Genomic DNA, 26,845 nt, shown 5'->3' with positions numbered 1-26,845 from the left:
AAACCACTGCCAGCTTGCACCCTGGTGAGCCGTGCATCATGGGGGACTCCACCCAGGAACCAAAGCTGGATCCTTTCTGAGAGAAGTGGCGCCAAAAATGTACTGTTTCCCACTGGCGCCCCTGACCCGGTGTGGGAGGTCTGGCTGGACCGGCCTCCTCCTCCCGTGCTGAGCGGCTGGTGGGAGGGCTCGCTGACCCACTGGACACCGTGGCCAGCCTAGGAAACCAGACACATGCCCGACTTGGACGAGGGGGCTGCCTCCTGCCCAGAGACGCCCTTCATGTCGTCCGGCATCTGCCCATCGGGCCGCCACACGTTCAGGTCCCCGAAGATGCCTGTCTCGATCATCTCCTCCTGCCAGGGTATGGGGCAGGTGCCCGAGGCGAACTCCTGGAAGAATTCCGTGTCCGCTTTGTCAAAGGCCACGCCCTTGACCGTGGAGAAGGCACCCACATCCTGGATGTTCTTTGCATAGACAGTCCTGGAGTCCGGGACGAAGGGCGGGGTCAGCATCCCTGTGGGGGGACAGGAGACCCCAGGCCTAAGCCGACAGCCAGGGACGGGGGGCTGCTTGCAGAGAGCCCCATGTGTCTGAGCTCCACCACGCTGCCCTGGCAGAGACGAGCCGTGCGCGCCCCTCCCAGGGTGCCGAGCAAGGCTGGACACTCAGTCCGGTCCGGACTCCTGTCGTCAGAACCTGCCGCCCCCTTCGCCCTCCTCAGAAGCCCATAAGGAAGGTGGGCACCGTCCCCGCCTCACCACCCCCACCCCGCCATGATCCCGGCCCTGCACCGGGCTCCGGCCTGCAGGTGGACCCAGATGCTCAGGATAAATGCCTGCCCTCTCGCCCCACCCTCGTCTGCGTGGACCCCAGGCCGCGTCAGCCCGGCCAGGTGTGGCCTTGGGACAAACGTCCAGCTCCAGCTTCCCAGGTCCTGACCGCTCAGGCTGCCGGGCCCCCTGCACACCGCCAACCCTGCCCAGGGCTGGTCTGGGTAGCTCCCTGGGTGCCAGCACCTTCGGTTCAGCTAGGGCTGCCTCCACCCGACCCTTCCCTCAAAGGTGACTCCTAAGAGAGCGTTGGGCTGTGGGGTCACAGGCTCGAGCTCCTGGGATGTGACTCGGGGGGTGTGGTGGGTCCCACGTGTCTCTCCCTCAGACACACGTGCACACACTCACATGTGCACACACTCATAAAGTGCACACACTCACACATGCACACGCTCACTTGCACCTGCTCGTAAAAGACCCGGCAGCAAACCCGGGTTGGATGATGACTGGAGAAATCCCGCTTGACTTGGCTCGTGGGTTCCTTAAAGGAAGCACCCAGTCACGGGTTCGGGTGCTTGGCACAAAGGTGGGTCAGGGCGCCTTCAACAAGACCTGTCCAACCCATGCTGCCTCTGAGGGTGCCCGAGAGGCCCGACTCAAGAAGGTGCAGTCCAGGGCTTGTTGTAACGATCAGGGGCAGGGTCCGTGGCACCGTCGGGCAGAGGTGCTGGGGTTTTGCCCAGGCCACCTGCCCTGCTGGCTTCACAATGAGCTTCTGGATGCCCATGGGACGGGGCAGTCGCAGGGTTCACCCAGCCCCAGCCCCCCGCGGGCAGTACCGGCCTCCAGCTGCCGCCAGCTGACGTCTCTGAAGAGGGGGTGCGTGCGGAGCCCGTCGCAGGAGCCGTCCCGGAACCCCAGGCGCTTCTCGGGGTCCTTCTGCAGCAGCGCCTCGCAGAAGTCCTTGCTGGCTGGGCTGAACTTGTCGGGGTAGGTGACTGCTTGCTCCAGGACCCTCTGCTTCAGCTCCTTGTTCTCCACCTGCACGGCGGGCACAGCACCATCCACCCAGTCACAGCGCGGGGCCCCTCCCGCCGCCCAGGCCCCACGCAGCTGCAGACAGCTGTGCCACGGCCCAGGCGGCCCAGCCTCAGGAGGGGCGCACACCACCCTCGCACAGACTGGCTCAGCCTCGCGGTCAGGGCACGAAACCCTGAAGGTGGAGACCTGCACCCCCACGACATCCCCTCTAGCTGCTGAGGGGCAGGCGTCCACGGGGTCCATGGGGCCACAGCTCAAGCCAGCTCCCCAGAGCAGAGCGGCCACTTCCAGTGGCTCCATCAGCAGGGAGCTCCCTGACAATCGCCCCGGAATTCTCTACCCCACTGCAGCCAAACGCTGACTGGGCCTCTTCCTGTTGGTCAGATTTGCCCTTCCTGAAACTCCTAAAACTTCACAGGGGTGGGAGCATCTAGAGTCACTCTTCCAGGTCCACATTCTTGCATTCACCGTGACAGGTTCGAGACCTTTCCATGTCATGGGTGTATCCAGGGTTCCTCACCAATGAACAGACCAAGGGTGGACCACAGAATATTCAGAGGGACCACGATGGACCAGACAATGGACAGACAATGATAGTTCACTTTCTCATAAAAGCTCCTTATGTTGGTTTTCCCCAGAACACAGGGACCTTGGCAGGGCTGTGGGCTCGACACAGGCCCTGAGGGGGCTTAAGTCCCGAGGCCAGTGTGGACCCCATCCTGCTGCTCTATGCTGCTCTTCTGAGCTGAGGTCAAGGAGACTCGCTGGTTCAAGGCAGAGGTGCAGACACAGAACAGCCCTGCGCGTTTGTCGAGGGGGAGGTCCTCACTCTTGGGGTACCCGGTTTGTTCTCGCAACTGTCTCGGGGAGAGGCGTGGGACTGAGTAGGGGTGCCATGGGGTTGTCAAGCAGAAGAGATGGACAGTTGAGACCTCCAGCCAAGCCGAGGGGCCGCGGGCACAGATGACGAGCCTCATCTAAAGTGCCGTCCACCCCAGGCCTCCTCACCCCAGCTCCAAGCTGGGTGGTGTGGCACCCATGGACAGGCTGCTTTGCTTTTCTTGTTCTGAACATGGACGGGGCCTCTGGACGCCTCTGCTCACGGCCCTGCTGGGCAGGGCAGAGCGCCCCAGGGAGGCGATGGGCCACCCCAGGACAGGAGTGGGCCAGGGAGGCCCGGCCCAGAGCCCCTCAGTGCCCACTGCCCCAGGACACCCGGGGATGCTGCCGTGCCTGGAGCAGGGCCTGCGGTCAGCACTGGGGAGGACAGCCCCCAGGCCGAGCTGCTCCTGGGGCAGGGCTGGCGTCTGGAGACCAGGGATGACGTCACCATGTCCCCCTCCTGCCCAGGGCGGACCTGCCCCGAGAGCCTAGTGCTCCCCCATGGAGGGCCACCGCCAGGTCAGTGGGGGGCGCTGCCCCCGTGACGCCCCACACACAGGACCGCTGGCGCGCCTACCTTCTCTCCGCGGGCTCGGAAGGGCCCTCTGGCCGCGATCATCTCGTACAGTGTGACGCCCAGCGCGAAGTAATCCACGGAAAAGTCGTACTCCTCCCCCTGCAGGAGCTCGGGGGCCATGAACCCTGGGCAGGAAAAGAGGGACTCAGCGGCCAGCAAGAGGAGCAGACACCCCGGCTCCCTGGAACCAGCAGCGTCCTTGCACTGTGACACATGGGCAGACCCCCGCCCCCGGGAGGTGCCCCCCGTCCTGAGTGTCCCCTAGGCACGGCTGCTCCCAGCAGAGAGCCCCCGCCCAGGGCGGGTCTGCCCCACTCTGGCACCCACAGCAGAGGGAGCGGATGTCTGGGGCTCGCGAGGGGCCTGCAAGTCAGCGGGTCTGTGGTCAGAGGCAGGCGCTCGGTTGCTGCCCAAAGGGGCCCAAAAGGAGAGGCCAGAGTCCCAGTGTCCAAAGAGCGGACTGGACGCTAGTGGCCTGTGCTTTCCACCTCTGGGGGGTTGGGGTCACGTGCCAGGCCCCAAGGATTGAAGGGGGCACCCTGGAGCCTGCCCCAGCCTCCAGCCCTGCGTGCCCAGTACCGAGGCCAGCCTGGCACCTGGGGAGGTGGACAGGCAGCATCTGGGGCCCGTGGGGCACTCCTGGGGCAGGGGGTGCTCGGGAAGTCGGGGGCTTCTCTGCTTGGATGACTGGATGTCCCCCCAAACCAAAGCTGAACGTGTGTCTATTTCCGGCCTCTCTGAGCCCCGCAGAATCTGCCCGTGTTTATGGCGAGTTCCCAAGGGGGCGTGACCACAGGACATTCTCCCAGGGGCTGCAGGTGAAGTTCAGATGAATCACTGGCCCCGAACGCAGCCACTCATCAGGGAATCACACTGCCGTCCAGGTGCCGCAGACGCAAGAAAGACACGTTCACCAACCACCGTTCTCCGTGGAAGCGTCCAGGCGGAGGCCCCGCAGAGACGCAGCGCCCCGGCGGCAGAGAGCCCGCTGGCCCCTGCCCTCCGCACCACCCGCTCGGACCCACAGACGCGGTCTTCAGTGGTGACGGTGACAGCCGCCGCGTGAAGGAAGGACGAGTGAACAGGGCTGCCGTCTGGGCGTCAGCTCCTCGGGGGGACCCTCCCGTCTCCCTCTCGCCCCGGCGGGGCCACGCGAGTCCCCACTTGGGTGGACTGCGGCTGGCCGGGGCTGGAGGGAGCGGGGCCGGGGAAGAAGGTACGGAGGGCTCCGTGAGGCCTCACTGGACGCCCCTGACCCCAGGCCCTGCGGGGCTGCTCGCGGTCACACCCGGCGCCTGACCTCAGAGGTCAGATGGAGCGCCCGCCCGGCCAGGCCTGGCGCCCCCTGGCGGCCAGCAGGGCCTCCCGCAAGCAGGGCGGGCCACACCTGCGGTCCAGCGGGCTCCGTCCTGGCCCCGGGGAGGGGCCCCTGCGGTGTTCTCCTAAGGACGCGAGTCCCAGGAAGAGGTGAGAGGCGGCTCCCTCACACACTCAGGCCCAGGGAGGAACCTGAGATCTGGCCCAGGATCCGGAAAATTCAAGACAGAACCTTTTCCTAAATAAAGCCCTAGATGAGAAAGACCTACCGTGGGGACAGACAGCCCCCAAAGGAGCTGATAGCACAGGATGGGGCAGAACAAAGCCCATAGGCCCCGGGCCCAGGCCCTCTCTTTCCCCAGAGCTGAGCACGCAGGGGAGGAGCAGATTTGCTGAGAAAGCCTGCAGAAACCCAGGGCCATCGGGAGCAGGGAGGGCATGGCGGTCTGCTTGTGAGTCTGGGTGCCTGGCGGTGAGACCTCCACGCCATCCCTCGCTGTGAAGCCTCTGCTCCCACCTGCCAGGGGTGAGAGGGGATGCAGGCAGGACCCCCCAGGCACGCTCGTGTGAACACACACACACGCTCTGGACAAGGTCAGCCCCCCTACTGCACGGCCTCCCAGTGGCCATGAGGCATGGGGAGGGGTGAGCCGGGCACCCCCCGAGGCCATCTCCCCGTCTGCCCCCTGGGATGCCCGCAGTTGAGCCCCTGCCCAGCCCCGCCCAGTGCCCCTTCCCTCTGCCCTGCCGCCCTCAGCGCAGACCCCAGGCTCTGTCCACGGCGGCGCTGGGAGGCTTCTGTCTCCAAGGGTGGGCGGGGTGCCACTTCCTCACAGCTGTGCAGGCCCCTGGCTGTTTCCCTGCCTACTCTGTGGTGAGGGAGCAGTTTTCTGACACCCCAGCGTTCACCATGCCCCCACCCCAGGCCACAGGACCCCAGGATGGGCCCTGCCCCTGCCCCCAGAGAGGCTGCGCCCCCAGAGAGCCCTCACCTGGGGTCCCCGCATAGCCCTTGGTCTTGGTCTGCCCTTCCTTCAGCTCCACGGCCAGCCCAAGGTCGGAAATGCGGACGTTGCCTGGAGAGCAAACACAGCTCAAGTCACCTACAGCCCCACGAACAGAGGCCCGCAGTCTTCCTGGAGCCGTGGAAGCCTTGGCCAGCTTTGCACACACACGCACACCAGGCACGCATGCGTTCACAAGCACAGCACAGGCACACACAGGAGACCCCACTCCTTGCCATGGACAGACGGGGGCGCCCAGCAGCGCCTGCCTGGAGTCCGGGGCACCGGCCCCCAGCCAGCCTCTTCTTTGAGCTCTGCAGCCTTGGCCTGTGGGGACAGCGGGTGTCCCTCAGCCTCTGATGGGGAGGGGACCCTAAAGTCACTTGTAGGAGGCCTCGGCCTCGGGAGTTGCTTTGTGATAAGATGCCCAGTTTGACTCCTCACAGAGGCAGCAAGGAACGTGATGAGTGAGGACTCGGCCATGGCCCTAACTGTTTACTAACAGCTCCACACGCTCCTGATGCCTGGAACAACTCCCTGCAGCCCTGGGCGCCCAGTCACGCTCCAGATTTCCCCTGGGGATAATCACTGAACAAACAATAAACAGACGTCAGCTGGGTCTTTGTGCTGTGGAACTATAACAAGCATTTATCAAAGCTGGTCCCTCCCCTACTGATGACTCGTCAGGCTGCAGAGGGGAGTCAGGGGAGGGAGGCAGGAGGGGAGCAAGGCTGGGCGGGGAGGCCAGGAGAGCAGGGAGGGGAGACAGGAGGGCAGGGAGGGGAGGCTGGGCCGGGAGGCAGGAGGGCAGGGAGGCCGGGCAGGGAGGGGAGGCTGGGCCGGGAGGCAGGAGGGCAGGGAGGCCGGGCAGGGAGGGGAGGCCAGGCCGGGAGCCTGCCGCACCGTCATCGTCCAGCAGCACGTTCTCGGGCTTGAGGTCTCGGTAGACGATGTTCCGCTGGTGCAGGTGCTCCAAGCCGCTGACGATCTGGGCCGTGTAGAAGACGGCGCGAGGCTCCTGGAAGCCGGGGTTCTCCTCGTCCACGTTGTAGATGTGGTACCTGGGGGCAGACCGCGCAGAGTCCGTGCGTCTCTGGCACAGCCACAAGCCACGGGCCCACAGTTCTGACAGGAAGCAATATCTTGGGGGAACGGTGAGGGCTGAGGCCGTCCCGCCTGAGGAGCCCGCGGCAGAGCTGGGACCCTGGCCCCAGTGTCCTCGCCCCCTTCGTCCTCTTCGTCTAGCTCCAGAGCCACTACCAGCAGAAGCAGGCGGTCCTCCCAGCCCCCACCGCCCCGGCCCACAGGGCTGGGAAACGGGCCCCAAAGCCACTTTACAGCCACCAGCGAAGGAGCCAGGCAGAGGGAGGTGCAGGCAGGCCGTGACCAGCCCGAGGCCCGTGCGACGCGAGCAGCTGACCCAGAGCCTAGGAGCCTGCTCCAGCACGGGGTGCAGCCTGGTACAACGGAGTACGGTGCGGAATAATAGAATATAACGCAGTGTAACAGGGCCGCGCCACGCAGGCAGCGTGCTGCAGCCGGGGGTACGCCGGGACAGGGTGAGGCGGGCAGCCTCGCCCAGCGTGGCACGGTGCAGCGTGCAGGCTGACGTGCACGCCGATGCCACACTGCCACCCCAGCACCCTGCAGGGCGTGGTGGGCGGGTGAGGCAGGCGGAGCGTCAGGGTCCTTCTCTTGTTGTTTGCACACTCCAGACCCTTCGCTCCTCCTCCATGAATGCATGCAGGTGACTCAGCCAGAGCCTCAGCCCCTCACCTGGAGAGGGGACCAACAACTCACCAGGCCAAGTTTCAATGCAGGAGAACCTGGACAGGGGCCGGGGCCCAGCAACGGCCCCACACCCTCAGGAGGGACGTGTGAGTCCTTAAGTGTCTCAGAGGCCCTAGCTGACTCTCCACAGCAGGCATGGACCACCGGTATTTATCTTTATCCCCGTCTCACAGACCAGCGCTGGCCAAGAGTGCCCGAGCTGCCCAGCTGACTGGCAGGTCCTTTCCCCGCCAAGAGCCCAGGGTCGGACCCCCGGGTCTCCCGCAAATCCAGACCCTCTGGTCCTCCCTGCGGGCTGATGGCCAACGTCGCCACACCGTGCTTCCAGCTCTGCCGTCACCCCCTGGGGCCCCCACATCTCACTGAGACCACAGACGCCTCAGGGACTAGCAACCAGAAGACAGAGAGGAAGGCTTGAGGACGACAGGGCTTCTCCTCATCACTCATTTTCAGCACGTGGGAAGCAGCCCCTCTGGCCCCAGAGACGCTGCACAGTCAGCCAAGCCCTTCCAGCCCCGCTCCCACGAGGCCGAGAGGTGCCTTACCGAATGTCACCTCCGTTCATGATGGTCATCACCAGGCAGAGGTCCGTCTTGGTCTCGAAGGCGTAGGCCAGGGACACGATGAACCTGCTGTGCACTTTGGTTAGGATCTTCTTCTCCACCATCGCACCCTGCGGAGCGGGTGAGCCCCAGGTTCAGGCAGGAAAGAAAAACCGCCCCATACAGCCAAGTTCCACCAACCGGAAAATGTCCCAATAAAACACGGAGTTGCAGGTATATTTTTTAAGAGGTTGTACAAAGCGACTGGTTCAAAATTGGGAAAGGAGTACCACAAGGCCGTGTATTATCACCCTGTTTATGTAAATTATATGCAGAGTACATCATATGAAATGCCAGGCTGCATGAATCACAAGCTGGAATCAGGATTGCCAGGAGAAATATCAACAACCTCAGATATGCAGATGATACCACTCTAACATTGGAAAGTGAAGAGGAACTAAAGAGCCTCTTGAAGAAGGTGAAAGAGACAGTGAAAAAGCTGGCTTAAAACTCAACATTCAAAAACCTAAGATCATAGCATGTGGTATCACCACTTCATGACAAATAAAAGGAAAAAAAGTAGAAGCAATAACAAATTTTGTTTTTTTGGACTCCAAAATCACTGCAATGGTGACTGCAGCCATGAAATTAAAAGACACTTGCTCCTTGGAAGAAAAGCTATGACCAACATATACAGCATATTAAGAAGCAGAAACATCACTTTGCTGACAAAGGTCTGTATAGTCAAAGCTATAGTTTTTCCAGTAGTCATGTATGGATGTGAGATTTGGACAATAAGAAGGCTGAGTGCTGAAGAATTGATGCTTTTGAACTGTAGTGTTGGAGAAGACTCTTGAGAGTCCCTTGGACTGCAAGGAGATCCAACCAGTCAATCATAAAGGAAATCAGTCCTGAATATTCATTGGAAGGATTGCTGCTGAAGCTTCAACACTTTGACCACCTGATGGGAAGAGGTAATTCATTGAAAAAGACCCTGATGCTGGGAAAGATTGAGGGCAGGAGGAGAAGGGGGAGATAGAGGATGATATGGTTGGATGGCATCACCGACTTAATGGACACGAGCTTGAGCAAGCTCTGGGAGTTGGCGATGAACAGGGAAGCCTGGTGTGCTGCAGTCCATGGGGTTGCAGAGAGTCGGACACGAGTGAGCGACTGAACAACAGCAGCAGACTGGTTTCGAGTAACCGTGTGACGCACCTCACAAGCCCCGTTTCGCAGGGACAGGATACAGCCCAGGGACCCGTCACGCGCAGGGACTTCGGGGTTCCTGGGGCCTCGAGCAAGGGGGCTCCTGCCACCAGCCTTGCAAACGCCCCTGAGGTCACACGGGTCCCTGGGCACCTGTCAGCACCGGCCTTCCCTGCCAGCTCTGCCTCTGCAGACCCAGCCTTCTCCTCCCATCCAGGCCTCGGACAATGGAGATCAGCCAGGCCCACTGGCCAGCACCCTCCCAAGCCACCCTGCACCCCAGGTCACTTTCTACACTCATCTTAAAACCCTATGAAGTCCATTTAACGTGCTTCTAAAAGTTGTGCTGGGTAAGGAGAAGAGCCCTTCTTGATTTGGGAAGCCCTTTCTCTCCACTGCATAGGAAGATCTTAGGCAGATTTTACTTTGTAAAAGTTCAGTAAGGTTCCTGAACCCAGGAGAGAAGCATCTTAATACCCTAACGGCTGGGTTAAGATTGCAGGTCGATGGCCCCGAGGGCCACTGCTGCCCCAGAGTCCATCGGGCAGAGCGCCTTCAGGGGGCCCTGGGCGGGGTGCTGCGGGGGGGCTGCCGTTCTCGCCAGCACGGGAATGCCGGTGCCGGATGGAGCGTGGAGGAGATGAGTATCTGAGACACTAAGCCGCTTTCTCTGATCCCACCCGAACGGAGCCTGATGCCAGAGGCAGAGCGGGGGGGCCTCTGCCCCTTGCGCATCCCTGCCCCCTGCCCCGGGACCCGGGCAGCACTGAGCCAGGCGCCCCGGCCTCCCCGCACCAGCCCTGGGGATGCCCTGGGCAGCCTCCTCACTGTGCAACCAGGGAGTCCTAGGAAGCCAGAAGAAGGGGTCTGGGGAACTGATCCAGCCTCCCGGGCACTGGCTGCTGTGTCTCATGGGGGCGCCGACAGACCGAGGACAAGCAAGGTGGCACACCACCCTTGCCAGCTATGCCCAGGCCGTGCTTCGAGGAGGACAGCCACCCGGCCCGTCGCAGTCGTGGGGCTGGAAGCTTAGAGCAGCTGGACAAGCCTAACTGCAGGCCCAGCGTGGAGCCTCACCCGCGCCCGCAGCTCTGGCCAGGTGCTCAGCTGCTGCACAGACAGGCGGGCCCGACCAGGGGGCGCAGGGGCCCGACCCCACCCAGGGCCGCCCCCGCAGCAGCACAGCCCACCTGGTACCCCTTCCGCTTCTTCAGCCGCTTCTTGTTCAGCTTCTTGCACGCGTATAGCTTGCCGGTTGCCTTCATCTGGCAGGCGAACACCTCCCCGAAGCCGCCCCGCCCCAGCACCCTGAAGTCTAGGAACCAGTCCTCGCCCATGGGCTGGGCCTCCAGCCACTTCCACTGCAAGAAGCGCAGGAAGTAGAGGCTGTCCAGGAACTCCTGGAAGGGGGCCTGGCCTAGGTGTGCCAGGACGGCCCGCAGCAGGGGCTGGAAGAGCCCGTCCCCCACCCCTTCCCGGGCCCGCGCCACCGTCTCTGCATCCAGAAAGCCGCAGAAGAGCTGGGCCTGGGGGTCCAGGTACTCGGCCCGGATGGCCTGGGCCTTCTGCGGCCGGAGGGTGTCGTCGGCTGTGTCGTAGTCCTCGATGTCCTTCCAGAGCTGCAGGGTGGCCCCGTGCTGCTCGTGGGCCCACAGGAACTGCTGGAAGAGCCGCTTGCCGATGGGCTGCTCCAGGCACACGCCCTCGAAGCCCAGGTCCAGACTTGTCCGGAGCGCCTCGCACTTGGACAGTGGGGGCAGCTTGAGCCTGGCCAGGTACTTCCTGTCCCGGGAGGCCGGGCCACTGCTCGCATCCAAGCTGCCCCGGGCCGCGATGAAGGCCGAATTGGCCACCACTGTCTCCAGGGACCCGAAATCCATCCCGGCGCCGGGCCCTCTCCACGTCTCGCTCCCGCGTCCCCAGCCGGCCTGACCCGCTGTCCTTGGCCTGTGGCCCGTCCCCGCCCTCGGGACGGGAGGCTGACTGGGCGGCAGGAGCCCCGGGAAGCCCGCTGACGCAGCTCAGGCTAAATCCTGGCCAGAGTGGAGGACGTGCAAGGCAGCGAGCAGGTGCCAGAAAAAGACAATCCCTAAGCTGCTCGCAGACGGATTAGCCAGGCCGTGCTGCCCACTCCTTCCTGCGAGGAAGGACACGCGGGGCCCAGGCCCGCCTCACGATTCCAGAGCCCCTGCCTCATGGGAGTGCCCTGTCCAGCCCGCTGGCCCAAGCAGACGGGCCGGACCTCATCTGTTTCCTGGTGGGGGCACCGGGGCCCAGGAGGAAACTCAGTTCACGAATGTGGTTGGTTTTCCCCACTGTGTGCCATTTTTGTCTTTAGAAAAGCAGTCAGTGAGAAGACCAGCCAAGGATGGTTTAGAAATAGATTTCCCAGACGTCCACAGGTGAGACACTGCCAGGGGACCGGAAGTGTGAGGACTGACATTCGTCCCGACCTGACACCGACAACAGCACCCTCGCCCTGAGGTAGCCCCGGCTCTTGCCGAGGAATCAGCGCCTCGTCAGCCCTGGCCCTCACCTGTGTGGGTGGTGGAGCAGAAATGCCAAGAGAAGCGTTCAGGTGAAAACAGAACAGGACACAGGACACACCAACTGCACCTGGGGTTGAGGCCCCATGGAGAGAGGGGATTGAAGACGCCAGGGACACACCTGGGGCTCACCTGGGGCTCCTCTGAGACTCACCTGGGGCACACCTGGGACACACCTGAGACACATTTGGGACACTCCTGGGACATGCCTAGAACACACCTGAGATATGCCTGGGACACACCTGAGACTCACCTGGGGCTCGCCTGGGCTCACCTGGGACACATTTGGGACATGCCTAGAACACACCTGAGATACGCCTGGGACACACCTGGGGCTCACCTCGGTACAGCCAGGCAGCAGGTGCTCAGTACCTACAGGAAGGAAAAGAATGCCAAGGATGTGATGGGGGTTGGTGACGGTTTGAAGAAGGAGGTGAAGGGCCACGGAAACGCAGAACGCCCCAGGAGAAGAGGCCAGGTAACCAGCCTCACGGTGCAAGGACAGGGAGACTGCAGGGGTGGGAGAGACGACGGACTCTGCAGCATCTGGGGAGGCAGAAAAGAGGACTTGAGACTGAGAAGGCGGGTTGGCACATCCAGCCCGGCACTTCTGGCAGGTGACCTTGGGCTGACCGCTTCTACCCCTTCTTACCTTTTCTTTAACCCGCCAGGGATCCGATGGGACAGCAGCCCCGCACATGCATGGGCCTGAGTCCCTTCTTCAGCTCTTCTCACTCTGCCCTGAGCTTCAGCCTCCCAGTGGCGCCAGGCAGTCAGATCACCTGGAGAAAGAAGGATCGCTCTGGTGGGCCTGGGGCGGGGCTGGGCCTGAGGTCAGGACACAGCCCGAGAGGCAGGGTCTGAGGACAGCGAAGCCCGCTGGATGAACTCTGAGCTCCCTCCTTAGATGTGTCTATCACGGGACTCAGGGACTGGAGAGCAAACCCGGCTCTGAGGGAGTACACAGAGCTTCCCAGACTCATCGGGCCCTTTTCCAAAAGTAAAGCTTTTATTCAGAGTGACTGTAGACGCACGTGCAGTTGTAAGAAGAAACGCAGAGACCCCCACGCCCTCGCCCCCTCCCCCACTTAGCACAGGATTGACGCATGTATACCGACGTGGGCTCGGCCAGCACTCAGGACCCCTGACACCACATGGCCCCCCGTTTATGGACAACCCCCCCTTCCCTCCCTGACACTGTCCTGAACCCTGAAAACCACTCAGCTGTTCGCCATTTCCACAAAGCTGCCATTTCAAGAATGTTATATGTTGCAGTGCATGGGGTCTCAAAGAGTCAGACACAATTCAGCAGCTGAGAAACAACAAGTCCACATGAGTGGAGCCGCACGTTATGTAACTTTGGGGACTGGCTCTTTTCACTCAGCGTGACTCCCTGGAGGCAAGCAGGTGGCTACCCGCACCCGCAGGACTGCTGAGTAGTATTCCACGGTGTGGGTGGACCACGGCTGGCTTAATCATTCACTTGTTGAAGGACATCTAGGTTGATTCCAGTTTGGGCTATCATAAATAAAGCTGCTATAAACATACAGATATCCATGCCGATATAAAATTCAATTTCTCTGGGATTCATGCCCAAGAACATTTCTGGGTCACGTGGTACTTGCAATATTTGCATGTTTAATTTTTTAAGAAACTGGCAAACTTTTCCCCAGATGGCACAGGATGAGATGGTTGGATAACATCACCAACACAATGGACATAAGTTTGAGCAAACTCTGAGAGATAGTGAAGGACAGGGAAGCCTGGCGTGCTGCAGTCCAGGGAGTCGCAGAGTCAGGCAGGACTCAGCGACTGAACAACAACTACTATTTTACATTCCCACCAGCAACATATGAATGACCCAGATTCTCAGCATCCTCACCAGCGTTTGGAGTTGTCACTATTCTTTATTTCAGCTCTTGTGATAGGTGGTACCCCATTGCGGTTGTAATTTGCATTTCCTTACTGGCCACTTACGTTGAACGTTTATCCAAGTGTTTATTTCCCATCTATGAATCCTCTTTGGTGAAATATCTCTTCACATCTTTTGACCATATTCTAACTGGACTGCTTGCTTTTCTGCTATTGTATTTGAGGTCCAATTTTTCAGTTTCTTTCTTTTACAGATTGTGATTTTGGTGTTAAGTCTAAGACTCTCTGTCTAACCCTAGTTCTTAAAGATTTTCTCACAATTTTTTTTCTAAAAGTTTTATACTTTTACCTGTAAATCCATGACCATTTTGAGTTAATCTTTTTGCAAGCTGTCAGCTAGGTCAGGGTTACTGGGCGTTCAGTTGCTCCAGCTCCGTGTGTTAAAAAGGTCATCTTTGCTTCGGTGAGCTTCTTTGGCACTGATGTCAAAACCTGCGGGCGCACGTGTGTGAATCCACTTCTGAGTTTACTGTTGTGTTTATTGGTCTCTGTCCCTCTGTCCCTCACTGTCTTGATGACTGTGTTTAGATCATGAGCCTTGAAATTGAGTAGACCAAGTCTTCCTACCTTATTTTTCATTTTTAAAATATTTTCCAAAAAAGTAAGTATTCCAAATAAAAAATAAAATATTTAACTTTTCTAGTTCCTTGGTCTTTCTAAATAAATTTCAGAGTAGCCTTATCCCTAGATACAGAAGAAGATCTTGCCTGGATGTTGATAGAAACTGTGCTAAACACTGCCTCAGTTTGGGGAGTGTTGACATGTGTGTGGAGTCTCCCAACCTGTGAGCACAATATGCCTCCGTTTGCGTAGACTTCTGTCTCACTGTCACTGTGTGGTTCTCAGTATAAAAGTCCTGTACGTGTTTTACTAGATTAACACCTAAGTAACTCCTTTTTGTTTCCAGCAGTTGCTTTCTGGAGTGTCTTGTGTGTCTTTGCCATCCAGAAGATCGATCGCAACGTGGCATGGGTTGGGGGTGCCTATTAGTGGTTCTCTCAGCTTCTTGGGTCTGAAGGTTTACTCCTCAGCCCCCCTTTCTTCTGCCCTTGCACGACCCCGATGACTCGGGCGTCAGTCTTTACCACGGCTGGGCACCGAGCTCTGCACAATTTTTTCTGGTTCTAGTTTCTCTCCGTTTGTTCAAACCTGGAAACTTCTTTTTTTTTTTCCATGTCACTGATTCTTTCCCCTCTCCCCTCCCCTCTGCAGAGGAATACATTCTTTGAGCTTTTTAGTCCGGCTTCTGCATTTTTTAATCTAAAATTTCCATTTGGTTCTTCTATGTATCTTTGGTTTCTTTCCTTAAACTTCCTACTTCTGTTTTCCCATTTGTTTCAAGCGCACTCACAGCTGCTCACTGAAGCAGCTTCACTGTGGCAGCTTCACTGCCTGTCCATGATTCCAGCCTCTGTCACCCCAGTCTTGACATGTATTGACTCTCCTGTCTTGATTCCTTTTGAGATCTGCCCGGGTCTTGCTCTGATCAGTGATCATCCACTGACACCTGGGCATCCTCCTATCGTCCAGCCCTCAGTTTCCGCTGGCTCCTCAGACCCCTCAGCAGCAGGGGAGAGGGGTGGCTCCCGCCCCTTACGGCCCCCAGGTGGGAACCTGGGCTGAGCCCCACATTGTCTGGGGTGCACCCTTTTCGGGGCTCATCTGCTCAAGTGGTCGCACAGGCATGCTGGGCAGGAAGCTGCCCTCTCCCAGTGCCCCCCCCCCACCGCCATGGACACGTCCTGAGAAGGTCATTGTGATAACACGTGTGCAGCTCAGCACACGCGTTCACACTTGTGGGAATTCAGTCTAAGTGTGGAAGGTTCAGTCCCGAGATGAAGCCCCGGAGCATCCGCACGCCCGGGCCAGGGCAGCGCAGGGTCTGTGTCCAGCAGTTGCTGCCCTGCGCCTCGAGCCTCCTCGCTTGGGGCCCCAGCTCCATGGGCGTGGACAGTGAGACCGAGGCCCGAGGCCACACTCTGCATTTCTACAGCCCTGAAGTTCCAAAGCCGTGATTGTGAACAGTGTGAAGGAAAGCGCCCAGGATCTGCCCATTAAGAAACCCAAGAAATTATGAGTCCAAGCTAAAATGCTACAATTCCACATGAATTTTTATCATTTTGCTGACAAACTCTAAATCATCCTAAAGAAAATGGCATAATGGCTGAAGGGTTTTTCATAATTCTTTCCCTAGAAGAAACCTTCTGATTTGACCCTGTGGGTCCCTCAGAGTGAGTGTGATAGTGGACAGTGGATGGACAACTAGAGCTTTGTGCGATCCCCGTCAACCCAGCCAGTTCGGACGTGGTGTCTGTGAGGGGTTGTGGTCCATCACCCCTGCCTGGTATCACCTCTTCTGCCTCATCATGGAGGTGGTGTCACATCCCTGAGCGATGTCTGCTCCCCAGGGAGCAAAGGTCATGGCCCCGGCTATGTAGACCGCCAAGGCTCCTTGGTTCTGACCATACACCGCAGGGGTCTGGGGGGTGGCCAGACACTCAGGCCACCCGCAGGTCAGCTAGCTCAGAAATTCGGGGGTGGGACCAGTGTCAGAGGCCAACAAGGCTCCCAGGCAACTTGGACGTGGCTCCAGGTGGTGTGTCCACTGCCCAGGCACGGCCATGGTCCTGCAGCCATAGGCGAGGCCCCTGGGAGCTCCCGGCCCACCGGGCCTGTGTGGGTCAGAACCTGCCTTTGAACAGCATGCCCGGGGCCTGGCATCGTTCAGTCTGAAAAGCACGTCTCCTGCAGGGCGGTGGACCCCTCTGTGGCTCTCAGGGCAGCACGGGAGTCGTCACCAAGTATCGGGACCCCTGAGCCCCCAGCCCACCTCCCGGGGCACCACTGAGCTTGGCTAGCCCACAGCAGCAGTGACAGGAGAACCTGGCTCCCGCCCCTCTGGGACCCCCGTTGTCGCCCGCCACAACCTCAGGCTCCTGCCCCTCAGCTCAAGCCTGTCGGCCACGGCTGGGCCCCAGGTCCAGGCCTCGCTGACCTGCTCTCCTGCCAGCCCCTCCCGAGCGCCTGCTGGTCTCCTTGCTCGCTTGTTATCAGAGCAGATAAAGTTCCCACAAGGGCACGCACGAGGAGGGGCTGGCACTGGGGGCGCTGTCCCGACATGCCCGGGGAGGCGGCGGAGGGCACCTTAAGGCAGGCCCGATAACACCTGCCGGGGCCTCCCTGGGCTGGGCGCCGCGGTGCCCTTGGGCTCCGAGGAGGAGACCTTAAAAGCCGGGCACGCAGCCTCCCCGCAGCCCTAGCAGCAGCGGTCAGTGATGGCAGCGCTGCAGGAGAAGAAGTCATGCGGGCAGCGGATGGAGGAGTTCCAGCGCTACTGCTGGAACCCGGACACCGGGCAGATGCTGGGCCGCACGCTGTCCCGCTGGGGTCCGTGCGTGGGGCCTGGGAGAGGGCAGGGGCCGCCCCACGGCTGTGAGGGGCTAGCGGTCCTGGGGTCCAGACAAAGCCCTCCCAGCCTCCCGTCCCTGCCGGCCAACCCCGAAGGCCTGCCCAGGCCCTGACACCCCTGACCCTGGGCACTCGAGAGCGGGGGTCAGCTGAGGACAGGCCCCAGAGGCTCAGCCCTGGATTTTAGAGCAGCCAGTTTAAAGCTAGTTTCCCAAAACTGTAATTTTTAAGAAGAGCTTTAAGTGAAGGGGTGCGGGGTTATTGGGGTGAGAATGCTCCGGGAGCAGGTGGAGTGCCGACCCAGAGGTGACACGGTGAGCGCACGCACGCTCCCAGTGACCCAGCTCCTGCCCTGCCTCTGCCCGCAGTGTGGATCAGCCTCTATTACGTGGCCTTCTATGTGGTCATGACGGGCATCTTTGCTCTCTGCATCTACGTGCTTATGTGCACCATCGACCCCTACACGCCCGACTACCAGGACCAGCTCAAGTCGCCAGGTAACCGGCGGCGGGCCCGGCTCCACCGACCCCTTGGGGAGGACATGGAGGCACCGGCACTGGGGGACCAGGAGGCGGGGGCGGGCGTCCAGCACCGAGGCCGCTCTCCCAGGGGACCCTGGCCTCCTCGCCGACAGGAGGCCAGCAGACCCAGGGCTGGAGTCTCGTCTAAGGGGGCAGCCGCTCCCCCTGTGACGGGGCTGAGGCGGTGCCCAAACAGGGGGAAGCGCTGGGCAGACACGTGGGCAGGGGACAGGCGGGCAGCCCCTCTGGAGCCTGGGGACGGCATCTGGACCAAGACCTCCGCACGCAGCCTGCTGACCCGGACTGAGGGCAGACAGCAAAACAGAGAGCGGCGGGAAGGGGGCTGAAGGAAGCTCAGCTTTTCCAGCCCAGCGACTCAGCATTTGTCACCCCTGCATCCTTCATGCTTTCTGAGGAAGAAAATAATCCAAGACCACCCAACAGCGGTGCTGGGCTGTGCCTGGAGGGGGCGGGCCCACCACCCTCAGGGCTTTGTCCACAAACCCTCGTGACAGCTGGGGTCAATCTTTAGAATCAACAAACGGATTGGACGTGGAGGATCTCAATGCAATCTCAGAACAGGATATAGTAGACTACATGCTTGAAACCACACCATGATAGAGTTTGTCTCAAACCCGCAGACTGGCAGGCAGGGTGAGGGGCGGGCCTCTTGCAGAGGGAGCCCTGGGGCCTAACCAGGCCTCGTGCAACTGAGCGGCCCCCTGGCTACTGTGCAGAGTCCCGGGCCTTCCTGGGGGCACCGGGGGAGGGTGTGGGGCTTCGAAGTCCTGGGCCCCAGCATCCTGGGCGCTGCCTCCCCCAGGCCAGGCCAGCAGGACAGCAAGCAGCCTAAACATGCAGCCAAACCCCAGGCGTTGTGTCCTCTCTCCAGGGGTGACCTTGAGGCCGGACACCTACGGGGACAAAGGCCTGCACATCTCCTACAATGTGTCTGACAACAGGACCTGGACAGGGCTCACACAGGCACTGCGGCACTTCCTGGCGGGTAAGGCGTGACCCGGGCCTTGGTCTCCACTCTCCTTTCCTAAGGAGCTGGGTGGGGCGTGGGCTGCTGCTCCGGCAGGACCACAAGTGTGTCCCCCCCAGGCTACTCGCCTGCAGCCCAGGAGGACAACATCAACTGCACGTCCGAGAGGTACTTCTTCCAGGAGCACTTCCTGGCCCCGAACCACACTAAGTTCTCCTGCAAGTTCACAGTGGACATGCTGCAGAACTGCTCCGGCCAGCCGGACCCCACCTTCGGTTTTGCAGAGGGAAAGCCATGCTTCATTATCAAGATGAACAGGGTGAATGTGGGGTCAGAGGGGAGAAGGGCCCCCGCCCCCCATCCCTGCAGCCCCCAGGCTGGCTGGGGAGCCTGCAACCCTCACCAGGAAGTGGCTGCCCGGACTTGCCACCTGCTTGACCGGCGAGCCGTGGAGCCCAGGGCAGTCCTGTGCGCAGGACAGCTGGGAAAAGCCAGGCGGTCGGCACGGGGAGGGTGCCTGAGAATCGCCGGGGCCAGGCGCTGAGGGATGGGCCGAGAGGACCCGGCAGACCTCCGGAGGCCACCCACAGTGCACGGTCAGGGATCTGGGGGCATGGGGTCTGGCCAGGATGACGCTGTTCACCTTCCTCTCTGAGAGGCAGCAGAGGCCATAGACCTCTGCTCTACGCTCAGCCCGGTCCAGCCGGGGTTTGTTCCCTGGTGGGCACGCAGAGCAGGAAGGCCGGGGTCTCCGTAAGGCGGGTGCTACTCTGGGCCCTGGGCACCAGCAGGGGGACCCAGGGGCCGGGGTTTTCAGAGGTGGAGCCAGGCGTGGGCGGGGAGGAGCAGGGGGCCGGCCGCACAGGTGCGGGAGGTGGAGGCCGCGGCTTGGGCTCTGCCGACCATCCGGCTCTGCCACCCAGCAGCCAAGACCACAGGCTTGGAGCAGGAGGGGGCACACCTGCCGAGTCCTCAGAGCAGGACCCCCAGGCCCTCCCCGCCCCCACACTCACAGCCGCTCCCTTGCAGATCGTCAAGTTTCTCCCCGGCAACAGCACAGCCCCCAGGGTGGACTGCGCCTTCCTGGTGAGTGACCCACAGGCCACGGCCATCCTGTTTGGACTGGGAACCCCTTGGGAAACACTGATCAGGCTTCCCTAAAAACATCTCAGAGGTCGCCTAATAAACCAGGTACATGGATGGCAGGAACCTTCACGCTAAGTGGTTTTTATTGTAGGGATGAAAACCCAGTAAGAAAAACCAGCACTTGTGATCGTTTTGCTTCAAAAAAGCATCTGAGACAGTGTATCCCCAACAGACTTCAGGATGTCTGTGGCAATTTGGAAAACCCAATGCACTTCTACTGCCCTCTTTTGTCCTTTTGTTTGCTTATTTACAAAGCGATGCTGATTAACACCAGCACCACTGATTAACAGTGTGAGTTTACATGCTGCCAAGAATTGCCATTACTTTAGTCCAGTTTTTCTCAAATGCATTTTAAAGTACAACATGGATAAAACTAAACTTGTCTTCACTGAGTATTTTCTAAAGCTTGCTTTCTCAGTTACGCCCTGGGCCCAGGCCCTTTGCCGTCTGCAGGGACAACCCACCAGGGTGACTGCACACTTTGGTGCAGCCCCCAGGCCGTGGGGTGCATCCTGTTCCAATTTTCCGTTTTTAGCTTCCTTGACCGCACATGTGTAGGCTGACTTGAGGTTTTAACAGACAGCAAATCGCCCCTTCCTGCTCTCAGACGGGATTGGGGTCCATTGGGCCGCGCAGACCCTGACAGTGGACGAGGGTGGCCCCGGCAGCAGGCAGACGCAGCCCTGGTCTCAGCAGGTGGGCCACACACCTCGTGGGCTGCCAGCCCCACACACTCGACCCTGTCACCTCTTTTATCCTACGAGGGTTTAATCTGGAAGGTATGACTTCGGTAAGTCACCGGGGTCTTGTGAACTAACACGTTACACCATGAACGGATTCCTGGTTGTTGATACCAGACTAGATCTGGTTCATGCCAACTGCTCGTGCAATCACCTGCTTTGCACACATGCACACACACATGCAGAACATGCACGGATACACACGTGCAGAGCAAGCATAGAGGCACACACATGTGTAGAGCAAGCATGGATACACACGCACGTGCAGAGCAGGCATGGCTACACACGCACGTGCAGAGCAAGCACGGATGCACACGCATGTGCAGAGCAGGCATAGAGACACAGGCACGTGCAGAGCAGGCACGGACACACACGGGCGTGCAGAGCAGGCACGGCTACACACACACGTGCAGAGGCACGGATACACACGCATGTGCAGAGCATGCATGGATACACACACATGCAGAGCAGGCACGGATACGCACGCATGTGCAGAGCATGCATAGAGACACACGCATGTGCAGAGCAGGCACGGACACACACGGGTGTGCAGAGCATGCACGGATACACACGCATGTGCAGAGCAGGCACGGATACACACGCACGTGCAGAGGCAAGGATACACACGCATGTGCAGAGCAGGCGTGGCTACACACGCACGTGCAGAGCATGCACGGATACACATGCACGTGCAGAGCATGCATAGAGACACACGCATGTGCAGAGCAGGCACAGACACACACGTATGTGCAGAGCAGGCACGGACACACACGCACGTGCAGAGCATGCACGGATACACACGCACGTGCAGAGCAGGCATGGCTACACACGCACGTGCAGAGGCACAGATACACACGCACGTGCAGAGCAGGCACGGCTACACACGCACGTGCAGAGCATGCATAGAGGCACACGCATGTGCAGAGCAGGCATGGCTACACACGCACATGGAGAGCAGGCACAGACACCCATGCACGTGCAGAGCAGGCACGGACACACACACACGTGGAGAGTAGGCACAGACACACACGCATGTGCAGAGCAGGCACGGACACACACGCACGTGCAGAGCAGGCACGGACACACACGCACGTGCAGAGCATGCACGGATACACACGCATGTGCAGAGCATGCACGGATACACATGCACGTGCAGAGCATGCATAGAGACACACGCATGTGCAGAGCAGGCACGGACACACACGCACGTGCAGAGCAGGCACGGACACACACGCACGTGCAGAGCAGGCACGGCTACACACGCACGTGCAGAGAAGGCACGGACACACACACATGTGCAGAGCAGGCATGGATACACACGCACATGCAGAGCAGGCACGGACACACACGCATGTGCAGAGCAGGCACGGACACACACGCGCGTGCAGAGCAGGCATAGAGGCACACGCACGTGCAGAGCAGGCACGGACACACACGCGCGTGCAGAGCAGGCATAGAGGCACACGCACGTGCAGAGCAGGCACGGACACACACGCGCGTGCAGAGCAGGCATAGAGGCACACGCACGTGCAGAGCAGGCACGGACACACATGCGCGTGCAGAGCAGGCATAGAGGCACACGCACGTGCAGAGCAGGCACGGACACACACGCGCGTGCAGAGCAGGCACGGACACACACGCATGTGCAGAGCAGGCATAGAGGCACACGCACGTGCAGAGTAGGCATAGAGGCACACGCGCGTGCAGAGCAGGCACGGACACACACGTGCAGAGCAGGCACGGACACACACGCATGTGCAGAGCAGGCATAGAGGCACACGCACGTGCAGAGCAGGCATAGAGGCACACGCGCGTGCAGAGCAGGCACGAACACACACGCGCGTGCAGAGCAGGCATAGAGGCACACGCACGTGCAGAGCAGGCACGGACACACACGCGCGTGCAGAGCAGGCACGGACACACACGCGCGTGCAGAGCAGGCACGGACACACACGCATGTGCAGAGCAGGCATAGAGGCACACACACGTGCAGAGCAGGCATAGAGGCACACGCACGTGCAGAGCAGGCACGGACACACACGCGCGTGCAGAGCAGGCACAGAGGCACACGCACGTGCAGAGCAGGCACGGACACACACGCGCGTGCAGAGCAGGCACAGAGGAACACGCGCGTGCAGAGCAGGCACGGACACACACGCGCGTGCAGAGCAGGCATGGCTGCACGCGGCGTGCGTGCGCCCGGCCCGGCCCTCCCCGCAGCAGCCTCTCACCCGCAGGACCAGCACCGGGACGCCCCGGCTCTGCAGGTGGACTACTTCCCGCGCAGTGGCTCCTACAGCCTGCACTACTTTCCCTACTACGGGAAGAAGGCCCAGGTACGTGGGCCCCAGGGCCCGACAGCAGCCGCCACTCGCGAAGTGACAGCCGGGGACTTTTGCCTGTGAAAGGAACCCAGGCTGTACCTAGCCCACCCTAACCACTTAACCTCCGGGGGTCTCCCAAGCCCACATTCTCACCCAAAATTGACATCAAATCTCATCTTTTACTTTCCAAGGGCCTTCTTAGACGACTGCATATCCACTTAAAATCATTTCCCCCAAAGCTCTTGCTTCATCCTCTGTGTTGTTTAATTTTTATCAGGTATAGTTTGAAGTTGAATTTGTCATGGGTCTGTCCCTCTGGGCCGGGTCTCCTCATTTCTAAGCAGGAGACATCTGTAGCTCATTGAGAGCACTGCCTCTGCGTGCCGAGCACCTGGCCACCCTCTCACAGGGACCCTAACTGGAGTCTCTTCAGCCCCACTACAGCAACCCACTGGTGGCCGCGAAGCTCCTCAACGTCCCCAAGAACAAGGAGGTGGTTGTCGTATGCAAGATCCTGGCAGAGCACGTGACCTTCGACAACCCCCACGACCCCTACGAGGGGAAGGTGGAGTTCAAGCTGACAATCCAGAAGTAGAGGGGACAGATTGGCCCCCCAGGCATAGGGCGACCCCGACGCCTTGTCCAGCGGAAACCGGCACCAGGGCAGCTCCGCACCAGACCGCCCCGCGCCAGGCTCGCACCATCAGGATCCCATCAGACTTCTTCCCTTTCAGGCAGATTTGTGGCTATGATAAACGGGCTCACACGGGGACCACAAGGCGGCCGCTGCACAGCTAAGACATGGGCGGGCTCGCCTCAGCCACGTGGACCACATCATTCTTGCTGTAACTTACTGTTCCTACATGTGACTATGAACACCAGAAATGTGACTTAGGATTTCAGGCATTCTGGACATTGGCTTTAAAAAATACAACTCCTAAACTGTAAAAATCAAGTTTATTAAATCCACTCTTAACCTACCTAAAAGAGTCGTGTCTTTCATGATGACAGGGAAGAGTAAATCAAAAAAATTAATGAACTAAAATTTAGTTAGCTGAATTAACTTAAAAAGAATTAACTAAAATTAACTAAAAAATTCTCTTTCTGTAACACTTTCAACTGCAAGTTGGGGAAGTTACGAACCAGCATGGGAGGGGCTGCCCCAACAACGCGGCCAGGGTGCAGGGTGTTGCCACCTGGTGGAGCCCAGACCCCAGAAATGGCCTTCCGCCCAGCCCAGTCTCCCCTCCAACCTCCAGGGCGGGGCTCTCCAGCCCCAGCCCATTCAGAAAACCCCGAAACAAAAACATTCTGTCCCAACGATGTATCTGCTATTATCTGTCACCCAGAGCCCTAAGCCCACAGAGGAAGCCCCACGGAACCGGGGGACTGGAGACTTGGGCTGGGGATGTCCTCCCTGCTGACCCTGAAGCGGCAACTCTGAGCCACCTGGGAAATGTCAGGTCAGGGACCAGGCCATCTCAGGGATGTCACGACACACTGGAGGTCGGAGGCCAGGAAATGACTTCAAGGCCTCGATGGGGCCCGGGGGGGCCCGGGGGGTCCACGCACAGTAGGCAGCTTGCCCAGGCTCCCCCTACAGACCCTGGGACATGGGGCTGCTGACCGGGTTTGGGGGGGGATCGGTCCAACTGCTGAGGGGCTGTCCCTGCCGGAGGCGGGGAGGCAAGTACACGGTCTCAGACCCGGCTCCGGCTGGCCACAAGATGCCCGTGGACAGGAGGGCTGGACCTCACGTCAAGTTGCTGCTGACTACACAGGCTGACCAGCCCTAGGGTAGGGGAGGCTGGGCTCCGGGGTCAGAGGTCAGAGGCCTAGGTTCAAGTCTGGATGCTTCTCCCACCAGGCCTTGTACCAACGTCACCAAGGCCTCAGGTGCTGGCCAGGCACTTGCAGGAGCTTGCGAACACCTCCTAGGCATCGCTGCTGTGCTAACACCAGAGCCAGGGCTTGGCCCGAGTTGCCCCAGGCCGTGCTGTCTGCAGACTCAGGAGTCACTAGCTCATAAACGTGACCACCCCGAGAGGTCACAGGCCACCACCACAAGGACACGGGGCAGAAGGAGGCTGGTGTGGAAGCCCTGAGGTGTGGCACTCCAGAGTGACCGGGCCACGGCCGAGTGCCCGCCAGGAAGAGCAGTGAGGTGAGGATGCCAGTGCCTCATCCTTGCCCACGCTCCCCGCCCGCCACAGACCCTCAGTCCCTGCCCCCACTTGTGTCAGCTCCGCAGTGCCCTGGAGGAGCTGCAGCACCACGCTGGGGATGCAGCTGTGGTGGGTCTGTCCTCACCCACGTGGCCCACCCTCGCCCACACGTGGCCCGCCTCCCCTGCACACGACCTGCCCTCACCCACGTGTGACCTGCCCTCACCCACATGTGACCTGCCCTCACCCACACGTGAATCACCCCCACCCACGTGGCCCACCCTCGCCCACACATGGCCCACCTGCCCGGCACACAACCTGCCCTCACCCACATGTGACCTGCCCTCACCCACACGTGGCCCGCCTCACCCACGTGACTGTCCCTCACCCACACGTGAATCACCCTCGCCCACACGTGGCCCACCTCCCCTGCACACGACCTGCCCTCACCCACATGTGACCTGCCCTCACCCACACGTGGCCCGCCTCACCCACACGTGACTGTCCCTCACCTGCACGTGAATCACCCTCACCCACACGTGGCCCACCCTCACCCACACGTGACCTGTCCTCACCCACACGTGGCCTGTCTTCACCCACTCGTCACTGGCCTTTCCTCACCCACAGGTGGCCCATCCTCACCCACACATGACCCACCCTTGCCCACCCTTGACCTTCCCTCACCCATGTGACCTGCTGTCACACACACGTGGCCCACCTCACCCACACGTGGGTCAGCTCGCCCGTTCGTGGCCTGGACGCTGCCCTGCCCTCTGCCGCACCCCTCAGCACACAAGTCCACCACAGTCGGGATGACAAGATAAGCTGCCACAGTCTCTGGGAGACAGGACTGCTCAAGTCCACAACCTTCTACTGAACTTTCGCTCGTATCTTCAGACAACCTGAATAAAGGTTTGACCTTGCCAATCTTACCATCTTACTCTTTTTCTGAAAGTCAAAGCCTTAAATTCTGTTTCAGCTCCTGGGATCAAGGAGGAAGGCGAGGAATGACTCGCCTGGTCATCTCACCGTGGGCACATCCCCTGCGAGGGCATCACCCCCATCCTCCCACCCCAGCTTCCCCGTGCTTTTGACCTTTGGGAGATGTGTCTGCAAAGGTCATGTCTCATAAGGATTCAAATGTTAAAGGTAGTGGTAATCACATATGCTAGGTTGTGTCTCAGTTCAGTCCAGTTCAGTTGCTCAGTCGTGTCCAACTCTTTGTGACTCCATGGACTGCAGCACGCCAGGCCTCCCTGTCCATCACCAACTCCCAGAGTTTACTCAAACTCATGTCCATCAAGTTGGTGATGCCATCCAACCATCCCATCCTCTGTCCCCTTCTCCTCCTGCCTTCAATCTTTCCCAGCATCAGAGTCTTTTCAAATGAGTCCATTCTTCACATCAGGTGGCCAAAGTATTGGAGCTTCAGCTTCAGCATCAGTCCTTCCAATGAATATTCAGGATTGATTATATTCAGGCCATGTCTGACTTTTTGCAACCCCATGGACTGCAGCCCATCAGGCTCCTCTGTCCACGGAATTCTCCAGGCAAGAATACTGGAGTGGGTTGCCATTTCATCCTCCAGGGGATCTTCCTGACATCCATGTCTCCTGCATTGAAGGCAGATTCTTTCCCACTGAGCCTCCTGGGAAGCCCCAAGGTGATGAGTATGGTTCTTCCAAAAACAAGACAGGGAGCAGACGCTCTCCCCGCCGCCAGCTGCAGAGAGGAGGCGCCACGTCGGCCGTGTCCGCAGGACCACCTTCCCTGCCCGCGCCTGGGGCCCTGGCGGGTCCTATACCTACCGCAGGGCGGGCCGGGGCCGCGCACGGCGGGTCCTATATCTACCACAGGGCCGGCACCCACTCCTCCCTGCAGAAAAGGGCCTGGTGGTGGTGAGCTCCAGAGAGCATCCCAAATCACAGGGACACACGGC

At 60.0% G+C, this 26,845-nt stretch overlaps 3 protein-coding genes across 5 annotated transcripts; 1 reads left to right on the top strand and 2 right to left on the bottom strand.

Moving 5' to 3' along the window:
- Positions 1–202: 202 nt before the first annotated feature.
- GRK1 (G protein-coupled receptor kinase 1) lies at positions 203–11,220 on the bottom strand. Its single transcript, XM_043892216.1, has 7 exons — positions 10,327–11,220; positions 7,931–8,058; positions 6,498–6,655; positions 5,583–5,666; positions 3,274–3,398; positions 1,613–1,814; positions 203–517 (listed from the first exon to the last, which is right to left on the bottom strand). The coding sequence occupies exons 1-7, from the start codon at positions 11,014–11,016 to the stop codon at positions 219–221; spliced, it is 1,686 nt and encodes a 561-aa protein (XP_043748151.1). The 5' UTR covers positions 11,017–11,220; the 3' UTR covers positions 203–218.
- Positions 11,221–16,807: 5,587 nt separating this feature from the next.
- Positions 16,808–23,721, top strand: ATP4B (ATPase H+/K+ transporting subunit beta). 2 transcript variants are annotated; one of them, XM_043892417.1, is made up of 7 exons: positions 16,808–17,001; positions 17,391–17,519; positions 18,436–18,549; positions 18,651–18,850; positions 19,561–19,617; positions 22,661–22,753; positions 23,175–23,721. In XM_043892417.1, the coding sequence occupies exons 1-7, from the start codon at positions 16,890–16,892 to the stop codon at positions 23,334–23,336; spliced, it is 867 nt and encodes a 288-aa protein (XP_043748352.1). In that variant the 5' UTR covers positions 16,808–16,889; the 3' UTR covers positions 23,337–23,721. The 2 variants fall into 2 exon arrangements, with proteins under 2 accessions (XP_043748352.1, XP_043748351.1); XM_043892416.1 differs by having other exon boundaries at positions 16,813–17,001; positions 22,655–22,753.
- LOC122686997 (keratin-associated protein 4-6-like) lies at positions 19,771–22,183 on the bottom strand. Of its 2 annotated transcripts, XM_043892415.1 has the most exons (3): positions 21,539–22,183; positions 20,907–21,251; positions 19,771–20,766 (listed from the first exon to the last, which is right to left on the bottom strand). In XM_043892415.1, exons 1-3 carry the CDS (start codon positions 22,102–22,104, stop codon positions 20,697–20,699), a joined length of 981 nt encoding a protein of 326 aa, XP_043748350.1. In that variant the 5' UTR covers positions 22,105–22,183; the 3' UTR covers positions 19,771–20,696. The 2 variants fall into 2 exon arrangements, with proteins under 2 accessions (XP_043748350.1, XP_043748349.1); XM_043892414.1 differs by having other exon boundaries at positions 19,771–21,251.
- Positions 23,722–26,845: the final 3,124 nt, after the last annotated feature.

Source organism: Cervus elaphus, chromosome 30, assembly GCF_910594005.1.
Source record: "Cervus elaphus chromosome 30, mCerEla1.1, whole genome shotgun sequence".
Lineage (NCBI taxonomy): Eukaryota > Metazoa > Chordata > Mammalia > Artiodactyla > Cervidae > Cervus > Cervus elaphus.
The sequence above is the reverse complement of the archived record's forward strand: the minus strand, read 5'-3'. Positions and strand labels throughout refer to the sequence as shown.